At 66.2% G+C, this 16,722-nt stretch overlaps 8 protein-coding genes across 8 annotated transcripts in view; 3 read left to right on the forward strand and 5 right to left on the reverse strand.

Moving 5' to 3' along the window:
* Positions 1–2,512, forward strand: part of CHLNCDRAFT_138922 (hypothetical protein) — a gene marked incomplete at both ends in the record, with an annotated part of 7,890 nt that extends 5,378 nt beyond the window's left edge. Inside the window, 8 exons of the mRNA XM_005844463.1 lie at positions 9–184; positions 384–486; positions 749–879; positions 1,044–1,131; positions 1,308–1,475; positions 1,719–1,884; positions 2,058–2,269; positions 2,405–2,512. Of these exons, the coding sequence (XP_005844525.1) occupies positions 9–184; positions 384–486; positions 749–879; positions 1,044–1,131; positions 1,308–1,475; positions 1,719–1,884; positions 2,058–2,269; positions 2,405–2,512 (1,152 nt within the window). The remainder of the gene's footprint in view (positions 1–8; positions 185–383; positions 487–748; positions 880–1,043; positions 1,132–1,307; positions 1,476–1,718; positions 1,885–2,057; positions 2,270–2,404) is intronic.
* A 274-nt stretch (positions 2,513–2,786) lies between these two features.
* Positions 2,787–4,398, reverse strand: CHLNCDRAFT_138923 (hypothetical protein; the record flags this gene model as incomplete). Its single annotated transcript, XM_005844559.1, has 5 exons — positions 2,787–2,903; positions 3,123–3,150; positions 3,266–3,344; positions 3,511–3,699; positions 4,209–4,398. The coding sequence occupies 5 exons, from the start codon at positions 4,396–4,398 to the stop codon at positions 2,787–2,789; spliced, it is 603 nt and encodes a 200-aa protein (XP_005844621.1).
* Positions 4,399–4,510: 112 nt separating this feature from the next.
* On the reverse strand, positions 4,511–5,009 carry CHLNCDRAFT_138924 (hypothetical protein; the record flags this gene model as incomplete). Its single annotated transcript, XM_005844560.1, has 2 exons — positions 4,511–4,869; positions 4,952–5,009. 2 exons carry the CDS (start codon positions 5,007–5,009, stop codon positions 4,511–4,513), a joined length of 417 nt encoding a protein of 138 aa, XP_005844622.1.
* Positions 5,010–5,951: 942 nt separating this feature from the next.
* On the reverse strand, positions 5,952–6,606 carry CHLNCDRAFT_138925 (hypothetical protein; the record flags this gene model as incomplete). The annotated part of the gene is made up of 3 exons (XM_005844561.1): positions 5,952–6,071; positions 6,174–6,325; positions 6,423–6,606. The coding sequence occupies 3 exons, from the start codon at positions 6,604–6,606 to the stop codon at positions 5,952–5,954; spliced, it is 456 nt and encodes a 151-aa protein (XP_005844623.1).
* Positions 6,607–6,953: 347 nt separating this feature from the next.
* CHLNCDRAFT_36836 (hypothetical protein) lies at positions 6,954–8,313 on the reverse strand (the record flags this gene model as incomplete). Its single annotated transcript, XM_005844562.1, has 5 exons — positions 6,954–7,244; positions 7,413–7,518; positions 7,699–7,837; positions 8,011–8,111; positions 8,236–8,313. 5 exons carry the CDS (start codon positions 8,311–8,313, stop codon positions 7,045–7,047), a joined length of 624 nt encoding a protein of 207 aa, XP_005844624.1. The 3' UTR covers positions 6,954–7,044.
* Positions 8,314–8,724: 411 nt separating this feature from the next.
* CHLNCDRAFT_58876 (hypothetical protein) lies at positions 8,725–11,826 on the forward strand (the record flags this gene model as incomplete). The annotated part of the gene is made up of 5 exons (XM_005844464.1): positions 8,725–9,237; positions 9,505–9,600; positions 9,846–10,218; positions 10,392–10,522; positions 10,739–11,826. 5 exons carry the CDS (start codon positions 8,725–8,727, stop codon positions 11,018–11,020), a joined length of 1,395 nt encoding a protein of 464 aa, XP_005844526.1. The 3' UTR covers positions 11,021–11,826.
* A 231-nt stretch (positions 11,827–12,057) lies between these two features.
* CHLNCDRAFT_138928 (hypothetical protein) lies at positions 12,058–13,324 on the forward strand (the record flags this gene model as incomplete). Its single annotated transcript, XM_005844465.1, has 5 exons — positions 12,058–12,069; positions 12,151–12,248; positions 12,472–12,646; positions 12,848–12,955; positions 13,202–13,324. 5 exons carry the CDS (start codon positions 12,058–12,060, stop codon positions 13,322–13,324), a joined length of 516 nt encoding a protein of 171 aa, XP_005844527.1.
* A 499-nt stretch (positions 13,325–13,823) lies between these two features.
* CHLNCDRAFT_138929 (hypothetical protein) lies at positions 13,824–16,718 on the reverse strand (the record flags this gene model as incomplete). The annotated part of the gene is made up of 6 exons (XM_005844563.1): positions 13,824–14,054; positions 14,196–14,285; positions 14,418–14,483; positions 15,318–15,716; positions 15,936–16,527; positions 16,648–16,718. 6 exons carry the CDS (start codon positions 16,716–16,718, stop codon positions 13,824–13,826), a joined length of 1,449 nt encoding a protein of 482 aa, XP_005844625.1.
* Positions 16,719–16,722: the final 4 nt, after the last annotated feature.

The following is a 16,722-nucleotide window of genomic DNA, read 5'->3' on the forward strand; positions in this document are numbered from 1 at the left end:
CGTTTCAGGTGGAGGCCAGCCTGTTCCGTGGCGTGCTGCGCACCACGATGACGGTACTGGGCGGTACGCTGGGATACCTCATCATGCTCAACGGCGACCTGGCCAACAACCCGTACTGGGTCTGCGCCTGGGTGGCCGCCTTCAGCTGGCTGGCGGGGCTGCTGGCGCCCGACAAGAGCCTCAGGTGAGGCGGCCGAGGCGGCAGCGGCGGGCTGCGTGGGCAGCTGGCTGCGTGGGCAGCTGGCTGTGCTGGCAGCATCCCTGCCCACCACCACCTCCCTGTCTCTCTGTCGCACAAGTGAATACACACCACCACCACCAACAGTAATACCCACACGCAACGCATCAACTCACCTCACACCCACCCGGCCACGCCCCTGCAGGTATGCCCTCTTCCTGGCCGTCTTCACCTTCAACGCCGTCGTCCTGTGCCAGTACGTTGGCTGCTGCAGCGTGGCAGGGGACCCAAAGGTCTACGCCGGAAAGGTGCGCCTGGGCAGCAGGGCCCCCGCCCGGGCGTGTGTGCCGGGGGGGTGTTGTGATTGTGTGTGCCTGTGCGAGGGTGGAGTGGGGTGGTAGCACGTCGAGACAGAGAGAAAGAGAGTCAGAGTTGGTTTTTGGCAGTGTTTCGTCACCAGTGGCGCATGGGGGGCGGGCACACGGCCCCGCACATGTTGCCTGGCCAGGGGAGCCCCGCGCATTCGCACTTGCTCGACGCTGCCGCCACCCGCCCACCCTGCCCCCACAGGTCGTCAGCACCGTGATTGGCAGCACGGTGGCGCTGCTGCTGGGCTGGCTGGTGCTGCCTTACTACGGCAGCGCTCGCATGCTGGCCGACCAGGCCGGCGTGATGCAGGCGGCGCTGGGCCTGCTGCGCAGGTGAGCGGGGGCCCTGGGCTGAGGGGTGGGCTTTGGCTTGGCCTAGCTGGGTTGGGCAGGCTGGACGTGGTTTTGCCTTGGGGCCCAGTTCTGGGGAGCAGCAGCATGTTCTGAGCACTCGGATCCAAGCCAAGTGATCTCACCCCCTGCCCTGCGCCGCGCAGGATGCATGTGGAGGTGGCGGCGGCGGCCGCGGAGGGCCGCGCCGTGGCCACAGGCGGCTGGCTGGAGACGATTGAGAGCGACATGCAGGTGCGGCAGAGGAGCGGGGACGTGCTGCGGCTTGGCCTGCACCTGGCCGTTTGCCAGCTCGACCGTTTCGGCATGGCAGCAGGCAGCGCAGGAGCGCACGGCATCGGTGTGCACGCATTCATTCAGGGGTCCTTGCTGTGCTGCGCCTCCAGCGGTCCCTGCTGTGCTGCCCCCAGGCCCCCCTGAATGCTGTCGCCGCCGATCTGGAGCTCAACACCCTGGACCATCGCCAGATGCCGCTGACCTGGCACCTTCTGCCCGACCCGCCGGTGCTGCGGCTGGAGCAGCTGGCGCTGCGCGCGCTGCGCGACAGGCTGGCATCCGCCGCGCTGGCGCTGCGCCAGGTGGGGGTGAATCCGCCGATTGTGTGGCCGGCCGCCTCGGTAGCCGCCGCCGCCGCCGCCGCGGCTCTCTGAGTGCCTCCTGCCCTTCCTGCACTCGCTCGCTGGACGCGTGCGCTGTGCGCATGCTGGGCCCGCATGCACACAGCATGCCGCAGCCCTGCCAGCCTGCCCTTGGCGGCCCAGCCCCAGAGGCACCGACACGATGCGCGCCTCCCCCGCGTCCCGTGCTTTCCACCTGTGCAGGATCTGTTCACCCCCGGGGGGCACCGCCTGGCGGGCTGCGAGGGCGAGGTGGTGCCCGGGCCGGTGTTCCGGCATGTGCTGCCGCAGCTGCAGCCACATGTGGAGCACACAATGGCCTCCCTGGACACTCTGGTCGAAGCGTGCACAGGCAAGCTGCAGCGTGCTGGTGCCCTGCCGCGCCTGGGTGCATGTTGGCGGCCTGCTGCCGGCTGGCTGCTCCCTCAAAGGCCTGGCCTTTTGCTGCACTCGCCGCGGCACGGCGGAGCCTGGTACACGGTGTGAAGCCGCCTGCATTGGGCGGCCCTGTGATTACCCGCCTTCGGCCGCGCCCGCGTGCAGCCAACATGACGGCGGGCGCCGCCGGCAGCCGGCTCAAGCCGCAGCGCACGGCGGTGGTGGAGGCGGTGGGCGCCACCCAGGAGGCGCGCTTGCAGCTGCACCGTGCGTACCTGGAGGCCCAGCCCGGCGCGCTGGCGGCCGCCGGCGGCCACTCCCAGGGCGACTTTGCCTGCCAGGCCTGGCTGCACGCCGCGCTGCGAAGCACAGACAAGGTGGGCGGCCACGCGGCGTGGATGTTTGCTTGCCCTGGCTGTGCCTGCCTGCCTTCCTTGTGGGGTGCTTCCCTTCACATGCGAGGCTCCCTTCCACTCGCCTTTCCACCCGCATGGCCGCCCCGTGTGGCGCAGATGATGGTGGCAGCCAGCCTGCTGCTGCAAGACGCCTCCCAGGACAGAGACGTGCTGGGCGGGTGGGTGCGGGCGTGGCGAGGCCGCCGCGCGCTGCCGTCGAGCTGAAGCGCCGGTTGATGTCGCCGCCAGGCGCTGAGATCGGCACCGCCGCACTTGCGGGCTGCGGGGCGTTACACACAGCAACAGTAATATTAACAAACATCTCTCACGACATACCGACGATTCATCTTCCATTGAACGTACACACTGTCCAACCTGCCGTGTAAACCATGCATGGCGAAACGAGGGAAGTTCAACATGTTTCCACCTCCTCATCCCACGCCACATCCTCGCCCGCCGCTGTCGCTATCGCCACCCGTCGGGCCTTAGACGTCGCCTCTCAGTCCTCCTTGACGCCCGTGAGCAGGGGGTAGAAAGGGCGCACAGCCAGCAGGTAGACGAAGAGGCCAGCTGGGCCCAGGTAGAAAGTAGTCACCAGCGGGATGGCCAGGATGCGCTGCAACACGCCCGGGGGGTGGGAGGCCCCGCCCCTCCCTTGCAACAGGCTTGCCGAACCCAAAGCAGCCACCACAAAAAACCCTTGCACGCAGCCCAGCCCAGCGCCAAGGCGCCAAAGCGCAGCCAGCGGGGGCAGCGTTGGCTGACGGGAAAGAAAGGTGCTGCCCCCTGAGGGGATGCCACGGCCACGGGCGTCCAGCAGCTGGGATCGTCCCACCCACAGGTCGAACACCAGGGTGTGCACCCTGCGGGGGCAGCGTTTTGGTGCGGCAGGGCATGCATGGTGGGTGGCTGCTGCTGGCTGTCGGCTAGGCGGCAGCGGGGCAGTCTCGGCCCCGTGACGGCCTGCCTTCGACTCACCACACCGGCAGCACGATGTTTTCCTTTGTGAGCAGGTTGAACACGCCCTGGTACGTCCAGAAGTCGAGCACGATGCCGCCTGCAAGCGCGCGGTTTGTGCACAGACGCAGCGCGAGCGCAAACGAAGTGGCAGCTGGAGAGGCGAGGATGCACAAGCGCCAATTTGCTGCGGCCCCGAACTGTGCTGCACCAAATGCCGAGCTACGCATGCAAGTGTTCCAGGGCCTGGCGCCGGCCCCTCTCACCTTTGCAGATGGCAGTAGCGGTCAGCAGCACCCACAGCGTCAGATAGAATGTGGCGGTGGCTTTGACCAGGGGCAGGGTGTGCTTCCAGCGGGGCGCCACCCACAGCGACACCCAGGCCGGCATGACGAGGTACTGCAGCTGGAAGAGCTGCGCATCCGTGAAGGGCAGGCCGACGATGGGCATCCTTCCTGCGGCAGGTGCACAGGGATTGGGCGGGGTCGGCAGGCGCGCCGGCGGCGGCGGGGCACCCAGCCGCCAGCGATGCAGGGCAGCTGCGCCCCTTGCTCCCTGCGGTGCGGCAGGCTGCGAATGAGCCAGCAGATCCTCTGCGCACAAACGCAGAGCGCAGGAAGCGGCGCACGTTGTTAAGGGTCGTACTGTGGTCGATGCGGGCCCTGGGGCACACGGTGATGCCTCTGCCCGCTGATTTACAGTGGTGAAACGTGCCATGGGCGCAAATCCGCCGCAGAAGCCGCCATGTCGGAGAGTTATGTCAACGTGAGTCAGGGGTCTGCGCCAGGCTGGCGGGCGCCGGCGCCCCTGCAGCTGCCAGCCCGCACTGGACCCTGGCCACCCTGCCCACTGTGCGTGAATAGATCTCAGCTGTTGTTTGTGTGCAGGGGGGTTCTGTTCAAAAACTCCTCGAAACTATAACGCAGACACACAACACGTTGTGTTTAGCACATGCCCTGCTCACCCGCATGGCCGTGCCCCGCCACCAGCTCCGCCTGCACATCGTCCTCCAGCTGGTGCACGTCAAAGTCGAACGCCTCCAGCGCGGCCAGCAGGTCGTCGCTCGAGGCATTGGACTTCGACGTGCACCGGCTGGAGGACGATGTGCTGGCGGAGCTGGTGGCAGGGCACAGCCGCATGGGAAAGCAGGGCATGGGCTATGCACAACATCCCCTCATGACCATCTTGCTTAGCAGAACAAAGCCACCGCCCAGAAGACTCTAGGTGAGCCGCTGCCGCTGCCCGAGCCCCAGCCATCCACCCAGGTCAGTCCTCTTTGCCTGCTGCTCTGCGTTCGGGGAAGAAGGGCCTGATGGCGGCCAGGTAGAGCACGAGTCCCGCGGGACCAAAGAGCAGCGTGACAGCGAGCGGCACCGTCATCAAGATCTGCATGCACCCATGGGCTGTCAAGCGGATGCAGAACCACAGCTGGTGATCAAACGGCAAGGGCGAGGAGACAGCGCACGCGCTCGCCTTGGGGACGCCGCGGCGGCAGCCGTCCAGAGCCTCCCACCGGCCAGCCCACAGGTCGCAGACGACAAAGTGCAGCCAGACGGGCAGCACAATGCTTCTCTGCTTCAGCAGCTGGGCCACGTCCTCAAAAGAGAAGACGTCGGTTAGGCCGCCTGCAAGAGGAAAATGCCAGAACAATGCGTTCATTAGCCGCAGTGCACAAACTGCAGGTTGCGTCAGGGCGGGGCTGCCTACCTTCCATCACTGATGCCACCATGAGCGCCGCATAAAGCGAGCCGTAGAAAAGCGTCATGCCAGTGACGATGGGCAGCGTCAATTTGTGGCGCGGGGCGATCGCCAGCACGGCCCACGCCACAAGTGCGGCGTTTTGCAAGGGAAAGAGCTGCTCATCAGTGAAAGGCAGCCCGGGGATTGGCATGACTCCTGCAGCATCAAACCAGCTCCAGCGTCAATACACTCTGCTCGATGGCAGGGTGGCGACGGCACCGCCAACCAGCTCCTGAACTGGCTCGCGGCGCTGGGCGGCTGTTCGGCTGCTAGAACAGCGGGACCAAGATGCCAGCCAGCGAGGTCCTGGCGAGCAGGTCCCTCACCTTGGCACGGCCAAGATCGGCCACAACCCCTTTAGCCTGTGCTTGCTGCCGGTGGATGCTGCTGAAAGCTCGTGGGGCCGAAATCACCGTGCAGAGGATAGAGCATCTCCGCTCCTCTAGCTCCGATGCCCGCTGACTGGGCGCGGGCGCGCTGAGCGGCGTTCGGCGGAGTTCCTGGCCGCTTTGCTTGTGTGGGCTTAAAGTCTGGTAAAGCAAGAACTAGCTTGCAACATAGACTCCCCGCCGAAACGGGACGGGAACCGGGCGAAAGCAGAGAAAGCAATAAAACAGGGGTGGAGCAAGGCGACATGCTTTCCCCAAGCAGCAATATTGCTAGTGCAAAGGTTGACTACACATGGATCTACTAGAGATCCCGCACAATGCACCAGTTGCTGGCTCAGTGACCGTCCACAAACACTGCAGCTGCCGCCAGGTTGCTGGCCAGGCGTCCCGAGTGATTAGTGGTGTGTGTGGGGGGGTCTGTTCACAAACTCCTCGGCAACTCTAATGCACAACACGACACATGTTGTGTATGCACAGCATCCCTCCGACCATCTTGCTTATCAGAATAAGCCACCATCCAGAAGACTCTAGGTGAGCCAGCGGCAAGCCGCTGCCCAAGCCCCAGCCATCCACCCAGATCAGTCCTGCTTGCTGGCAGCAGGGCGCTCGCGGAAAAATGGCCTGATGGCGGCCAGGTAGAGCAGGAGGCCGGAAGGGCCCAGCATCAGCGTGAAGAAGAGCGGCACCGCCATCAGGATCTGCATGCAGCAAGCAGGAGTGAATCCTAGGGCGCCGAAATGGGTGCATGGCCGGCACGCATCGTCATCAGCGGCGATGAGAAGCGGCCGCCACCGCCTCACCTGGGGGACGCCGCGGCGGCCGGCATCCAGCACCTCCCAGCGGCCAGTCCACAGGTCGAAGACAACATAGTGTATCCAAGCGGGGAGCACCACACGCTGCATGGACAGAAGCTTGGAGACGCCAGCATATGAGAAAAAGTCTGGTGTATCGCCTGCGGGAGGAACTCCAGACGGAGTCAGGGGGCGCGGTTCGTAAGCAAAACCTCACCCAGCTCAAGATTGCACGGCTGGCTTGTGCAGGGGGCCTACCTTTCCCCATAGCGTCCGCCATCAGCCCCACATATAGCGCAGAGAAGAAGAGCGCGGTGGCGGTAACAACACGCATGGTGAAGCGCGCCCGTGGGGCGACCGCCAGCAGCGCCCACGCCACCAGCACGCCGTTTTGCAGCGGGAAGAGCTGCTCGTCGGTGAAAGGCAGCCCTGGGACCGGCATCTTTCCTGCAAAATTCAGTCAAATACAGGCGAACAAGTGAATTTTCACTGGTGGCGGCGGCACGGCGACGGCTGGCACCTGCACTGACCAGCTCGTGAGCTGGGGTTGCCAGTTTCACTGTTGGCGGCTGCTCGGCTTCTGGGAATGTGGACACAGTCAGCGAGGGCCCGCAGTGTGCACCTGGTGCTTGCGATGGGAATCGACCAGACTGCTGCCGGCGTTGGGTGCTCCTGTTGCACGGGAAGGGCGATTTCACGCGATGGTGTGGCGCGAAGGCACGCCCGACATCAGCTTTGTTGGGTTTCCTGGTCGGCTGCCGAGGCTGACGGGGCCCGCCACAGAGCGCAGGCGGATCGAATGTTGCCGACAGACGTGCGAGGGAAGATGTGAAGAAATACCAATCAAATGAATCAGAGCGTATATGCATGGCACAGCCGGTCACGGGTTGACGTTTCGCACCGCCCACTCCGCTGCCGCGCCTTCCGCTGCGGCTGCTTCTCCTGCCGCTGCCGCCGCGGCCGGCTGCAGCAGGTACACGTGGCGCAGGTTTCCATTGAGCTGGATGTGATCCACCTCCTCCACCTCCAGGCACACCAGGCAGAATGTGTCCAGGACAGGGTCCTGCGCCGTGGGCGGATCTGCGTGAAGGCAGGCGGGCGGCCAGCAAACGGAGGGTTGGCGGGTTGGCGATGGCTGCTGCTGGGCCCTGGCGGCCTGGCCTTCAGCGAAGTTCCCTCTGCTAGCAGCAGCAGCAGCAGCAGCAGAGCAGCATGCGGCAGCCCCAGCAGCCCGCGCATCAAACGCACCCGGCCTGAAGATGCTATCATCGCCGCCGCGCGGCTCCCCGGGCTGCGGCCACAGGAACTGCTGCCACCCGGGGTCCGACATGCTCTTCCACGCCGCCAGCCGCCCCTACACACACACAGAGCGCAGCACAGCAGCAGGAAACATGTGGTTGCGTCCAGGGGCCTGGCGTAATAAATGTGCGCCCACAGCGGCTGCCGGCCGCGCCCGCTGCGGGCACGCGCCCCGCATGCTTGCTGCGTGTCCGTTCTCTCCCTCCCGCGGCGCCCGGTGCCCTTCCCGCCCCACCTTCTGCAGCGCCGCGTCCTCGGTGGCGGCGCCCACCACAGTCAGGCGGCCCAGCAGGCGGAACTGCTCCCGCGTGCCTGGAAAGTACCAGGCCACCTCCCCCCACGGGCTGCGCGCAATCTCTTCTATCTTCCGGCTCCTGCAGGCCACGGGGTGAGGAGTTGAGGAGGGCAGGGAGGAGTGCAATGGCGAGGCTCAGGAGGTTGGCTGGCTAGCCCTACAGGGAACAGGGCATCTTGGCGGCGCTTGGCAGCGAGCCCGGCCTCCCCTGCCTGCATGCAGCCCCTGCCCGCGCTGCAGCTCCGCTCCCACCTCGAGTCTGTGACAAAGGTGAGCACTTCGGTGTCGGCCAGGAAGCCGCGGTAGACGACGGTGCGGTTGGCGGGGCGGCCGTCGGGGCGCACCGTCGCCAGCTGCGGGTGGGCATGCGGGCGAGCGGGGCGATGCGCTTGTTTTGCTCTCAAGGGATCCACCTCTGGCCACCGCCGGCGGCCTGCTCGATGCCCAGTAATCGTGCCAGGCCAGTTGAGCATTCACCTGGAGGTAGCGCGAGTCGCGGGAGCCGGCGTTCTGCTTGAGCGCCCGCTGGAGCGGCTCCCTCCAGGGCGCCGCCATTCGGCCTGCCAGCGCGATGGCGGCCTGCTGCATGCAATGCGCCCCAGCAAGGGCAGCTGCCTGGGTGTGTGGTTGACGGTGTTCAAGGGCCGACGGGTTGGAGTTGGTGACGGGTGATGACTGAAGGGCTGTGCGATCGGGCGTTGTGGCCAGAGCCCCCGATCGCCACCGCAATCGGCACATGCACACAGCAGTTCTGTTGGCGTTGTATGCAGGATCCCTGGCCAGGATCGCCACGTGGCGAGGGTTTGGGGACGATTGTGACGGCGGCGCACAGCCGGGAACCCTCTTCCCGCCTTGCATGGCACCTGCACCCACCTGGTAGGCATTTCATACCTTTCCCAGGCTTGCCCAAGCCTCCAGCACAAAACGTGATTGTGCGGGCTGTTGCTCCCAGGCCCCGCTTGCACCATGGGCAGCTCCATGATGCCCTGCAGCACTGCCAGACCCCGTCTGGCGCAGGCCCTGCCCGGTAGCGCGCGCCTGGCAGCTTCTGCCGCGCCCCAGACTGCTCGGCGGCGCACGCTCCTGCGGATAGCGCCCCAGGCTCGCCGCGGCAGCCTCGACGCAAGCCTTGACGACACTACCACAGCAAACGTTGCTGCGCTGGAGCAGCTGTACATGGCGGCCGCCATCCCGCCCGAGCGGCTGCCGATGCTCAGCAGCTCGCAAGACGTGCAGCAGCTGCTGAGCAGCGGCAGCCAGCAGCCCCACCCGCACCACAACGAGGAGCTGTGCGGCAAGATGGTGTGCGTGGAGCACACGATCGATGACGAAACGGGAGAGCCTGTTGCCGACGAGGCGGCCGACCCGCCGCCCAGCCCCAGCCTGCTGGGCCGCCTGTTTGACATGCTGCCCGTCAGCAAGCGCACCCGCGGCATCGTCATGCTCAACTTGCTTGTCCTGCTGGTGGCCACCAACTGGGTGAGTGGACGGCTCCGCACGGCGGCAGCACACACCGGCGGGCAGCGGGATGCGCATCTTGCGGCGTGCGCTGCGCTGGCGGCAGCTGCACATCCGCCCGGCAGCTAGCCTGCCGTCAGCCGGGGGTGGAAGAGGTATCGCCTGCGCGTACTGCCGGACCGCAGCCCCGCCAGGCCCTCGGCGCCGCACTCCTGTGGCCCCTGCGCCCTCACCTGCGCCGCACCTGCCCTGCTGCCCCCGCCCCCTCTCCTCGCCTCGCCGCCGCAGGTGGTGGTGAAAGACGTCGGCGCCAGCTTCGACCCCTTTGGCTTCGCCTTCCTGCGGTTTGCCGTGGCGGCCCTGGCCTTCTCGCCCTTCATGAAGGTGCGCCGCGCTGCCCCAGGCGCCTGCGCTGTTGACGCACCCGCCGCCTCTGCGCCTCAGTTGACCTTCATGCCCGGCCTGCTTCCACGGCCACCGGCTGGCCGGCGTGGCGCTGCGCGGCCCCCGGCTGGCTAGCGGGCGCCTCCCCACCTGCCCGCCCGCTGCCCGCCGCCTGCCCCCGCCATGCTCACCCTCACCCTCTCGCCGCGCCGCCTGCCGCCCCCGCCTCGTCGCCCCGCCTGCAGGCCGCGTCGCAGGACAGGCGCATCATGAGTGCCGGCATCGAGCTGGGCGTGTGGACGGCGGCGGGCTACATCACCCAGTCGGCGGGCCTGCTGACCACCGACGCCTCCCGCGCCTCCTTCCTTTCCACCTTCACCGTGCTGGTGGTGCCCTTCCTGGCGGGCGTCACGGGCAAGGGCGTGTCCCTCGTCACCTGGGCCTCGTGCTTTGCGGCGCTGGTGGGCGTGGGGCTGCTGGAGCAAGGCGGCGCTGCGCCCGGCGTGGGCGACATCTGGAGCTTCTTGTCGGCGGTGGCGTTTGGGGTGCAGGTGTTCCGCACCGAGCACCACGCCCGCCAGCTGGGCAACGGATCCAACCTCAGCCTCATGTCTGTGGGTGAGCGAGCCCCGCCGCCGCCCGCGCAGCTGCCCGCCGCTCCTGCAACCGCCGCCCCGTGTCCAGCCGTGCTGCGCAGCCCTGCGCGGCCGGCGCGCAGCCCTTGCCCCACGCCTGACGCGCGCGTGCCGCCCGCCTGCGCCCCCCCCTCCCCCCCGCTGCGCCGCCCGCAGTGCTGACCACCACCATGCTCTTCTCGGCGGTGGCCGCCGGCATGGCGCACCCCCAGGCGCTGGCCGACATCCTGCACAACCCTGTGCTGGCAGAGGGCCTGTTCAACAAGGACACCTTCCCCTGGCAGCAGGTGGGCGCCGCGCGCCGCTTAGCTTCGCGGCGGCGGCAGGCAGCAGGCAGCAGGCAGCCGGGGCACGGTCCGGCCCTGGGGGCCGCGGTGCCGCGTGCCAGGCCTGGCACTCTGCGGCACCCAGGTTTCGCGCCGGGCCTGCCGCCTCTGCCCTGCGGCACCACGTGCCGACGTGCCGCCTCCCTCCTGCCTGCTCCCCGTACCGCCGTACCGCAGGTGCTGTACTGCGGCCTGCTCACCACCGACCTGGCGCTGATGATGGAGGTGTTTGCGCTGCAAGACGTGTCCAGCGTGGATGCCGCCATCATCTATACCCTTGAGCCCGTGCTGGGCGCCGCCTTTGCCTGGGTGCTGCTGGGCGAGCGCATCGGGTCCACGGGCATGGTGGGCGCCGTCATCATCCTCGCCTCCTCCCTTTTCTCCCAAGTCATGGGCGGCGGCGGCGAGGCGGCGGCGGAGGAGCCGGCCGCGCTGCCCGCCGCGAGCAAGGACGAGTGAGGCGGCGCGCCGCGGCACGCGCCGCCCCGTCCATTCTTTGTTGCGAGCGAAGCGAGCGGGCCCCGGACGCCGGCCGGCCAGGCTGCGGCGCCGGGCCCTCGACGTGCCCCCCCACGCAATATAGAGACTGATGAGAGAGCGCGGCCGAGCCCCCGGCCTCCCCTTTTTTGTGTGTGCACTACCCCCCGTCCCCTCTTCTCCACCCGGCTGCCGCGTGCCAGCTGGTGTTTGCAGCGGGACCACGCTCCTTGCTGTGTGTGCGAGGGCAGCTGAATGCTGCCCCAAGTGAGCGCCTGTAGCCCGAAGGGAGCCCCTGCAGTTACTGTGCCGCCTGTGTGCGGCACGTACCTACCCCGCCCTCCCGCTTGATGCAATTCAACCAACGAATTGTTTGCCAGAGCACCGTAATTTTGTTCCACCCCTAACCTTTCTGAACCTGATCTTGATTTCTCATCCAATGAACGATGCCCCTCTTTGGCCTCCCTCCCATGCTCCGTTTCCCCCGCCCCCTGTTCTTCGCTCGAGAGTGTGGCCCCTTGTTGCCCCCACCCCCGCTGCTCACCCTCCTGCATGCATACACACGCGCGGAGTGCTCAAGCCTACGTATGAAACCCATGCATGCACTCTTTTTCGACCTGCGTGCCACCTGCTACTTTGAGGCCTGAGCGCGTGTTGCCCCTCTCCCTCGGTGTTACTCCTGATCCAGTGCCAGCTGCCTCCCTCCTTCTGAGTGCCTTTGCATGCTACATACCCATTCCAATTTTGAAGCCTGCTCATTACGTTGGACATGTAATGCAAAGAGATTGAAGAGGCGCTGATGGCCGGTGCAGCATGCAGCGCGATGGGCGGGTTGGGGCGGCCGCCACAACAGCAGCGCTCCTCCTGTCAGCTCTCTCATCATCAATGGCACTCCGCCGCCCCTGCAGCCTCCACACATCGATGGTCTCTGCCGCACGGCTATACCTTGTGTGAGGCACCTCTGAGCTCCTTCTGATCAAACCGGGAGGCCTGGCGGCCCTGCCTGCAGGGCAGCCACGATGGAGATGATTGTGAGTTGCGATCACGGTTGTCTGGGGGGTGCCGCGAGGCCTGTGGCAGCCCGAGCACCGAGCGCTTCGCCCTGCCTGCAGAATGCCGAGATTTTCACGCTCACCTACGGCAGCATGGTGCGGCAACTCATAGCAGACCACGAGGATGTGGAGGAAGTGAACGCGCAGCTAGACAAGATGTGAGCGGCGGCCGCCGCCGCCGCCGCACGCCGCTCTTTGCTAGCAGCACCATGCATGCTCCCTGCCGCCCGATGGCTCAGCCAGGCGGGCGCTAGCGGCTCCAGCAGTAGCCGGCGCTTGCCGCCCCGCTGCATGCTGCCGCTCGCGTGGCCTCCCGCCCCTGCCACCCCTACCTGCCCTACGCCCCTGCCACCCTCTCCCGTCCTCCGCCCTGCCGTGCAGGGGCTTCAGCATAGGGCAGCGCCTGATAGACGAGTACCTGGCCAAGAGCAAGACGCAGCGGTGCTCCGACTTCCGGGAAACGGCAGACAGGATCGCAAAGGTGGGGTTCAAGATGTTCCTCAACACCACCGCCACCGTGGCAAACTGGAACGCCGAGGGCACCGAGTGCAGCCTGGTGAGCGCGCGCGGCCCGCGCCGCCGGCAGCCCCGCGCATGCTGCACCGCCGTGCGGATCACCCGCTGAGGGCGTCGCGGGCACCAAATGCCGGCAACCTCCACAGCTGCCAGCATGTGCATGCGTCCATCCCACCTGTCCTTCATCTGGCCTGCTGCTGCCACCTTGCCACCTGCCACCTTGCCACCTGCCGCCCGCCAGATCCTGGAGGACAACCCGCTGACCGACTTTGTGGAGCTGCCCGAGCAGCTGGGGGCGCTCAAGTACTCCAACCTGCTGTGCGGCGTCATCCGCGGCGCGCTGGAGATGGTGGGCCGCCGGCGGGCTGCGCTGGGATGGGCCGGGCCGGGCTGGCGTGGGTGGCATGGGATGGCTCGCTGTGGTGTGCGGCCGGGGCTGGCAGCAGCTGGCACATCGGCGCGGCGCGCATGCTGAGCTGGAGCTTGTTTTGCATTTCGCAGCCCGCGGCGGCTCCCCCCCGGCTATCTTCTCGTCCCCCGCTCCACCAACCCTGTCTTCCTTCCTCCCCTGCTCGCCGCCCGTGCGCCGCCGCAGGTCAACATGGACGTGGAGTGCGCCTTTGTGCGTGACGTGCTGCGGGGCGACGACGTGTACGAGATACGGCTCAAGCTGCTGAGCAGCAGCACAGAGGCCTACCCTTTCAAGGACGACGACTGACACCTGGGCTTGCTGGGCAGGCGTGCTCACCTGCCGCACATGACTGAAAACTTACATACATACCGAATACAGCCTAGTACAGGGCTGTGCGCAGTGCCGGCATATTTATGGAACAGGGCAGGGCCCTCATGGGCAGAGGAAACCAAGGATAGCGTACAGAGGGCCAGGCAGCAGGGGGGGCGGAAAACAGTGGCGCTCGAGCTAGGGGTGTCGTCCTAAGTGGTGGGAACAGGGAAAAAAACTGGGTAGTATGTGTGCGGAACAGGGGAAAACATTGGGTAGTACGTGTGCGGAACAGGGAAAAACATGGGTAGTATGTGCACATGCCGGCAAGTGCCATTTGCATCACGCAAGCAGGCAGGAGGCAGGCAGAGGGAATGCATTCATTCGCGCTGCGCAAACAGGCGCTGCTAGGTGCAGCAGCGACCAGGGCAGGCGGGCAGCGACCAGGGCAGGCAGGCAGCCGAGCGCCCCTGGCTGCCCTGGTTGACATGAGGGCTCAGCCCGGCAGCGCGGGGCCGGTGCGTCCCACCGCATAGCTGACGACGTCGCTGATGGCGGGCAGGAGCATGGCGGGGCGGCGCAGCACCAGCAGCGCCGCATCCATCTTGCTCACGCCCAGCTGCCTGTCCAGCTGCCTGAGGCGGCGCCGCGCCAGCCGCACATCCAGCTCCCCCAGGGCCGGGCAGCGGGACAGCACAGACCGCGCCTGCGCCTCGCTCATGCACAGCTGCAGCATCAGGGGAGTGGGGGAGGTGGCAGGGGCGGGGTTAGCATGTCACCAGCTGGGCATGAGAAGAGAGCAGCACGCGAACCAGGCTGGAAGAATGGACGCAGCGCGTGGCGACCCCCACCCCACCCCCCACCCCACCTCGGCCTGCAGCCAGCGGCGCATGCACTCCTGCCGCTGGAATGCCGCCATCCAGGGGTACAGCGTGACTTGCGCCTGGCCGCGGGGAACCTGCGGCACAGCCCGCAGCATCCGGGGCGCAGCTGTTGGCGCCTCGGCTGGGTGTTGAGCAGCTGAGCAGACCTGCCGACACATGTTTGATTGTGTCTGTCTCAACAGATGCATGCAGCCAGGAAGCCTCACCTTGAGCCAGTCTGTGTGGTTCCAGTTGAGGGGCAGGTCAAAGACAGCCCGCACAACGAGGGTTGTCTGCCGCCGTTGGCGCCGATGGGCGGCAAAGCCGGCGGGAGGCGGCAGGCTGGTGCCGCGCCGACGGGAGAGCAGCCTCCCGCTCGCATCACCTGCCCGGAATGCTGAGCAGCGCTGAAGAGCCAGGGGCTGAGCCGGAGGCGGCATGGGCCGATCGCTTGGTGCAGCCTGCGGGGGAGTTGCGATCAAGCAGCAGACCGCCAGCGTCGTGCCGGTGCAGAACAAATGCGGGGTGAAGACGGGAGCGCGACAAACCTGTGAAAGCGCCTCAGGGCGGCGCGCCAACCAGTGACCGGGCCCTACCACGGCGCGATCCAGTCAACTATGCTTGCGTAGTCCAGCCAACTATGCTTGCATGCAAGCTAGGCTGCCAGCACGCCAATGTGATGGCGAGCGCGGCGCAGGCGCCGTCGCACGCCGACTTTGCCAGCCTGCCTGCTGCAGGCTGCCTGCTTCACCTAAACTTTCCACTACCTGTCGCAGTGTCCTGATCCGTCTGATCAACCAAGGGCAACTAATTGTGGACATAAGCATGCCAACCAAAGCACGCTCCTGCCAGCCCGGCTGCAGCACTGGGGCCCACTTGGCAAGTGCACATGAATTACTTTATGAATTACACCTAAAACAAATGCAGCCAAATCAATCAAGGGTTTGTAGCCAATTCCAAGCGTCGCTGCAAAACTCAGTGTTGGGATCAATGATCAGGTCGGGGCGGCGTCGCTGCGCCTCCAAAACATGCGCCACGTCATCATATGAAGGAATGCTACTGTAAGAATGGCCTGTTGAACATAGATGCAGCCTCTTCAGCTGAGGCTGCTGGGCCGCCCATCGCACAATGGTGACCAGCTGCTGTGTGTCAGCATACGTTACGCCCAAGCGCTCCAGCTGCTGCGCGGCACCCAAGGCTTCCAGGCTGCCCACAACCAGCTCGCTGGGCGCAACAAGGCGCTGCAAATTGGCCAGCCAGGGGCCAGCATGCAGGGACACGTCATCGCCGGCTCTACAGCAGCACAGGCTGTGCAGCTGGTTGAGGGCGGTCAGCGTCAGCGCGGTGTCGGCCGTGATATCTAGCGCCAGCCTAGTGAGCTGGGTAAGGTGCCGCAGCTGCCGCGGTAATTCTTCGATGTCCTCTTCATCAACATACGTATCGTGGCATACTGACAGTGATTTCAGCTGGGTGAGGCGGGACAGGCAGTCGGGCACGGACCAGCGGACGGGCACCAACTCCAGATGCTGCAGGCATGTGAGCCTCGCCAGGGGTGCATAACCCTCAGCAATGTGCCCTGGGCTGCACAAGGTGAGGTGGCGCAGTCTGACAAGCTCTCCAATCTGCAAGCAGTGCAGGAAAACGCCCCGGATCAGCTTGCAACACGGCCAGTGTTTGCATAGGCATCGACCAAAGTGGCGCACATGTTCCAACAGGTCTGTAAACTGACAGCCGCCCATGCGCACCTGATCGGGCATGAAGTCAAAATCCTGCTTATAACCAAGGCACAAGCGAGTGAGAGACACCGGGAGGCGGGCCTCGGGTGTGAACCTGATGCCAAACTCGCGCTCTTCCGGCTCCAGCTCCAGCGACTCCAGCGCCGACAGAGAGCGAAGGGAGCCGGAGATCGACATGTGGCCACCGCTGTGGATGCGGATGTGGCGCAGGCTGGCCAGCGCCAGCCACGGGCCAAGCGGGAGCCTCCTAATGCTGAGGCCGGTCAGGTGAAGCTCGGTCATGCTGTTGCACGCTGTCAGGGAAGCGGCCAGCAAGACCAGCGCCTCTGGCTCCTCATGTGTGTGAATAGCGTCCGGGCCTCCCAGCTCCAGATGTAGCCGCCGAATGTGCCGCCCTGCGCGCCGCGTGAGCCACTCGCACAGCGACCGAAGGCGCGGCAGGTAGTTGACGTCGTCGAGACCGTCGTTTTGGAGCGACACCTCTACCAGCCTTGGCTCAGGCTGCCCATTGGATATGGTGCTCTCAAGGTGGAACCCCAGCAGCTGCGGGCTATGCAGCAGCTGGAGAAAGGCCTGGCAGACGAGGGGCAGCGAGCGGTGCCTGCACCGGGGCGGAGCGGGGCAGGGGGGGAACAGCGGTCAAGCAAGGTCGCTCTGCCGCACTGCCGCACTGCATGCGCTTGGTGGTGTCAGATGTCAGAGCCACGAGGGGAGAGCCTACCTCTCCAGCAGCGAAAGCTGGTCGAAGACCAAAAGCAGCACCTCGCCGGGCAGCGTGTCCAGGGAGCCCATGCTG

Source organism: Chlorella variabilis (assembly GCF_000147415.1).
Source record: "Chlorella variabilis unplaced genomic scaffold CHLNCscaffold_22, whole genome shotgun sequence".
In the NCBI taxonomy this organism is placed as follows: Eukaryota; Viridiplantae; Chlorophyta; class Trebouxiophyceae; order Chlorellales; family Chlorellaceae; genus Chlorella; species Chlorella variabilis.